Source organism: Leptonychotes weddellii, chromosome 16 (genome assembly GCF_054177405.1).
Source record: "Leptonychotes weddellii isolate Sample4059 chromosome 16, ASM5417740v2, whole genome shotgun sequence".
Lineage (NCBI taxonomy): Eukaryota > Metazoa > Chordata > Mammalia > Carnivora > Phocidae > Leptonychotes > Leptonychotes weddellii.
In genome coordinates this window covers 43,343,498-43,349,191 of record NC_138384.1, presented here as the reverse complement: position 1 = coordinate 43,349,191, position 5,694 = coordinate 43,343,498, and the positions used below count along the sequence as shown (strand labels likewise).

Here is a 5,694-nt window from a genome sequence, read left to right as displayed (position 1 = left end):
GGGGGGTGCAGGAAGGAAGAGAGGGGAGGATATGGTCAAGGGGAGGATGGAGAGCAACCAGCAGAAGGGGCCTTGGGGATTGGGTGGAGCCCCTCCCCACTGAGGCCCTCCAAATCCCTGCCCAGCCTCTCCTAGATCCCGGAGCCCTATTTACCTCCGGGCTCCTGTGTGTGCCAGAGGGGGCTGCAGTCGGGTTGGAGGTGGGTGAGAGTATGTGGGGAGGGCGGTGGGAGTACCTGGGAATGAGACAGGTGAGTGTATGCCTGGTTGTAACGCAGGCTCAATCCACGTTGTACATCCCAGCTCAGAGCAAGAGCCAAAGGCCTTGCTGTGGTCCCCAAGTCCCCGGATGATGTTGAGCTGACCCTTCCCTCTCTGACCTCGCTTCCTCCCACCTGTCTCCTCACTTACTCCATTCCCACCCTCCCAGCCCCCTTGCTGTTCCTTCACATGACAGAGTCTAGCACCTTTGCACTTGCTGATCCCTCTGTTTGGACCCCTCTTCCCCCCAGGAACCACATCGACTCGCCCTCTCCCCTCTTTCAAGCCTTGACACCTGAGTCTCACCTTCTCACTGAGACCTCCTCAGACCGCCCTATTCAAAACAGAAGCCCTGAGAGGATACTCCCTTCCTCACTCCCTGCTACGTTTTTCTCCAAGCACTTGCGGCCACCTGCACTCTGCTATGGCCTTTGCTTTTTTTCCCCTCCCCAATCCAACTCCTCCCACAGGAATGTTAGCTTCTCAAGGGCAGGGTTTGTTGGAATGTTTCTAAAATAACTTTTTATTATGGAAAATTTCAAACATACACAAAAGTAGGCAGAATGATAGAATGGCCCCCTGGTGGACCAGTTCCAGCAAGTTGTCAAGGCCTGGCCAGTCTTGTTTCACCTCCGCCCCCCCCCCGCCCCCACCTGCCCCCAGATCCCCGACATCCTGTCATCATCCATTAACACTTCAGCCTGCGTCTCCAAAAGATAAGAAATCCTTTTTTAAATGAACATAACCACAGTGCCGTTTTCATACCTAACACAGGGAACAATACTTCCTTAGTATCAGCAAATATATATATAATATATAATAAATATATAGCAAATATCAGATAAGTATTCAGATTCCCCTGACCTGCTTACAACGATCAAATGCTTAGAGTTTTGTTTGTCTCATTCTGCGCTGTGTCCCCCAAGTGTTCTCCATGTGTCCCCAGCCACCCACCCATGGCTGAGCCATAGAAAGGGCTCACACAGTGTTTGTTGAATGACTACATGGATAGGTGTGTGTGTGGGAAAGTGAGTGGGGGGATTATGGGGGTGCTAGGAAAGGGGTACGGTCTTTGTTCCCGGCCTACCTGCGCTGCTTCCAAGTAGGGGGACCTGGGACAAGTTACTTGTCCTCTTGGGGTTTCTGTTTGCTCATCTGGAAAACGGGCACAGGAATTCCAGGCTTCTGGTGGGGGTGGGGGGGCGGTGGCTGTGAGGGAGCAATGGGAACGTGGCTACAGAGTGCTTAGCTCCATCCAGGACCACGGGTCCTGGCTGATATCTTGCTAAAAATACAGGGTTTATAGCCACAGTGACATGCCCTGAGCCAGGCGCATGAGCTTTGGCTCATTTAATTCACACCTGCTTTTCAACAAAAGGCCCCGTCTTGGGAGGTTTGGACAGCCGGGTAACTGTTGGAATGAGAGAGCAGGAAGTGGGTGCAGGGCAGAGTTGGGGTAGGACCTGCTTTAGACCCCGTGGACGCCAACCCCGGATGTCCATTCCCAGGGGTCCGCCCAGACCGCAGCGTCTCCCCCCCACGACCCCCAGAGCCATCTCAGGAACAGACCCACTGCCTGTCCCAGCTCTTGGATCACGTTCAAGTGCCTCCCTTCGCTCCCCCCACAGAAATCCTACTGCCCTGCCGCTGCTGTCTTGAAGTTATCAATAATTTTGAACAAGGGCCTTCCATTTTCATTTTGCTCTGGGCCCCACAAATTATACGGAGGATCTTGCCAGCCACACGGACCTTCTTTCTGATCCTCTGACATGAAGACTCATCTGAAAAGTGACCCGCCTTCACAGGCTGATGGAGCCACTCCCTCCCACACCCCTCACCTGGCTAACTATGACCATCCTCGGGCCCCACCTCTGGTGTCCCCTCCTCCAGGAAGCCCCCCGTGACTCTCTGTGCTGACTCAGGCACCCGCTCTGGGCTTCCTAAACCGCCAGTTCCCTCGTCCCAGCCCTGACCGCTCTGGGTCCATCTTTGGGGATGGTCTGTCTCCCTCCCTGGACTGTGCGCCCCAGGAGGGCACAGCACAGCACTGCGGGTCCAGCTCTCCTCTGTGGAATTGGTAAGTGGAGAAAGAGGGTAGAAGGGAGGAGACCTAAAACCATCCCCCATTCTGTCTCACGCAGCCCCACTTCAACAAGCTGATGCGCAGGAAGTGGGTGAACAGCCCGGAGGCCCTGGATGGCATCGTGGGCACGCTGGGCGCTCAGGCCCTGGCACTGCGCAGGATGCAGGATGAGCCCTACCAGGTGCGCGGGCTCGTCGGGGGTGGGGGGGCAGGGATGGGCGTGAGAGTGGGGGAGCGGGAGCGCGCCGCAGGGGGGAGGCCCCTTCCAGGTGCGAAGCCGCTCTCTCAGCGTGAGATAGGCGGCGCTCTGCGCGGGGTCTGCGGGTTGGCAGAGGTGCGGGTACTGGGGTGTTGGGTGCGGCGGCCACGGGGTTGGGGCCTCTGGCGGGGAGAACTCCGGAGAGTGGGGGGAGGGCTGGGACGCCGCAGCCTTTGGGGGCCGGCAGGGGGGGTCGTAGAGCCGATTAGGGGGCAGAGGAGCAGGACGGAGGTCACCCGCTGGGAGTCGCGAGGGCTGCTGGGGGGGCTGGGGGCGACGAGGGGACGCGGCGCCCTGTGGGCAGGGGAGGGGTGCCCGGGGGGTGCCCGGGGTGGGCGCGGGCGGGGGGGGGAGCGGGGAGGGCGTCACCGGCTGCTCAGCGGCCCTCGCGTCTCCCCCGGTCCCCAGGCGCTGGTGGCCGAGCTGCACCGGCGGGCGCTGGTGGAGTACGTGCGGCCCCTGCTCCGAGGACGCCTGCGCTGCCGCTCGGCTCGGACCCGCAGCCGCGTGGCCGGGAGGCTCCGGGAGGACTCGGCGCAGCTGCAGCGCCTGTTCCGGCGGCTGGTCAGTGCGGCCCAGGGGCGGGGGGCTCCGAAACCACGGGAAAACCTGGACTGCCGGGAAGCCCGGACCCGATAGCCGGGCCGGAGGGCTTTCGAAGAAGGCCTTCGCCCAACTTTCGGTGCACAGGGACACTTTGATCCTGGCCCTGCGCGCGTAAACATCGGCGTGCTCCCGGCGAGAGCTCGCCTCCGGGCGCAAACCCGCATCGTGTTCCCTGTGCCCGGTGGGGGGAGTCGATCAGTTCAGTCCCGCGAGGTGCTTAGGGCCCTACCCGGCCAGAGCTCCCACTCCCTAAAGCAGGAGCTGTTCGGAGCACAGAGAGAGGCTAAACGCAACAGAAACCCGAGAATCTTGGCGTTCCCAAATCCAAGAATGTAAAATGACCAACTCTTATTTGCACCCAGTTGTAATCAGCAGGACCGGAAGGGCTTCACTCATCCGCATTTCCAGGACTTTCTAGCCTGCAGTACTTGGAATCGCGGGGGGCGAGGGGTGCGTCATCTTACTGAGAACGCAGGGAGGCCTCTCACACAAGTAATCCAGTTTCCCCTAAGGGTCACCTTTGGCAAACGAGGACTAGGTTCGTAGGGGTGTCCCCGAGCCCCAGGTGGTCCGCAATACTGGGAGCAGATATATTTAGATCGCATTTTTCTTCACATTTCCAAAGCTTCCAGGTCCTCCCAAACCTCTGATCACGCTTTACCGAGAGAACGAAGGTCAGGAGGGGTACGGTTTACGGGGAGGGGGACCTAGAGCCAGAGTATGAGCTTGGAGCCTTCCCCTGCAGGAGTCCCAGGCCTCGTGGCTGGATGCCGTGGTGCCCCATTTGGCCGAAGTCCTGCAGCTGGAAGACACGCCCAGCATCCAGGTGGAGGTGGGGGTGCTGGTGCGGGACTACCCCGACATCAGGTGAGAGCCCCCCACCACCCCCTAGCGCCGGCCTGGCCCCTTGTTGCTGGTGCGCCGGGGCCAGGTCGAGGACTCCGGGCCTTGGCATCCGTCCCGGCGTTTCCTGCTCTTGGGCGAGGGAGGGAGGCGGCGAGCGTGTCTGATGGCCGTTTCCTGCTGGAACCAGGGCATTATTAATACGATTTCCCTCCTTCTCCTGCCGCCGCCGCCGCCACCAGGGCTCGCAAACAAACAGGCAGTCACAGGAAGCCCAGGGCAGGGGGGGCGCGGGGCCGCCGGCGGCAGGAAGGGCCGGCCCAGCCGGGGAGCCGCGGGGGACACAGGGACACGCACGGGCACACGGGCGCACACGTACTGGGACAGTGGCAGGCGCCGCTCAGATCCTGGTGGATCATTTCCTCTCTGTGGGACCCTCTCCGAGCCTCTCCCAGGGGGATAATAGCACTCTTCCCATAGGATTGTTGGGGGGAATTCTCCATCATCGGTCCACATCAGCATTACCCTCGTCATCCACGGGGACAGCAGGACCAAGACCAATTCTTGTTTATTGAGTCCTTGTGTCAGACCTAAGCAAGCATGGTATCAGCCCACTCTATAAGTAAGACCTATAATAAAAGTTATTTTAGAAAATGATATGCAAGTGAAAGGCAGTGCTATTCTAAATGCTTAGCACCTCTGAGGCAGGCAGGAATTAAGTAGGTTACTCCAAATGCTACAGCTAGCAAGTGGCCAAGCTGGGACTTGAACCCCGGGGCAGGCTGGCTCAAGCTGGTGCACCTGATCACCGCCCCCCCCCCCCCAAATGCGATTGGTGGTGGCAGCCCTGCAGGGCTCTTCGGGCTCCCAGACATTCTGTATATTGGGAGAGACAAAACCCCACACCACCAGGGAGTGAGGCCCCAGTAGGGTTTAGGCTCCAGGGTTGAGGACTTGGGGTGGAGGGTGAGGATTCTGGACGTGATGCAGGATGGACAGTTCTGCCTCTGGGGTGTGGGGCTCTTTGTCCTTGGGAAGACACAAAGCCCTGTGGAGTGCTTGGTGGGGGTGGGAATCCCAGCCTTCCTCCTGGATTGGGGTTTCTGATTTGGAATCTGCACTTGAACATGAAGCTCAGTTTGAAAGCTCTCAAGTTTTGGAGTGGTTCCAAAGCCGACTTTGGAGCTTGTCTGAGCTGGAAGGCTCTTGAGCCACATTTTTGGATGAGCAAATTTTGGAGCTGTGGTGATTCCAAACTGGGGATGTGGGGAAGAGAAGATGCCGAGCTGCATTTGAAGGGGGTAGTGAAGGCCCCAGGGCTCTGTCTGAAATGAAAGTTCTGGAAATGACTGTTAGGTTCAGGCTCTTAAGTTGAAATGTGGTGATGGTCCTGGAGTTTTGGACCCACCATCTGTTGCAGAGATGCGGGTGAAGGGAAGGCTCGTTGTGTTGGATTTACGGGCAAGGGTTGGAAAATAGAGTTAGTTTTGAGACAGAGTTTCTGGTTGAGGGCCCCCTGCCCCAAGGTTAATTTTCCTTCTGGAGTGGAACTTTGGTTGAGCAGGATTCTGGGGATGGGGTGTGGGGGGGTGAAGCGAGTGTTCCAAGGGGATCGAGGTGTTCTCATGGATGGGCTCTGGGT

General features: G+C 58.7%; 1 protein-coding gene across 1 annotated transcript in view; it reads left to right on the top strand.

Moving 5' to 3' along the window:
* Positions 1 to 5,694, top strand: part of EXOC3L2 (exocyst complex component 3 like 2) — a 19,776-nt gene that overhangs the window by 13,284 nt on the left and 798 nt on the right. The window contains exons 9-11 of the mRNA XM_081807907.1: positions 2,376 to 2,525; positions 3,012 to 3,167; positions 3,955 to 4,076. Coding sequence (XP_081664033.1) covers positions 2,376 to 2,525; positions 3,012 to 3,167; positions 3,955 to 4,076 — 428 coding nt within the window. The remainder of the gene's footprint in view (positions 1 to 2,375; positions 2,526 to 3,011; positions 3,168 to 3,954; positions 4,077 to 5,694) is intronic.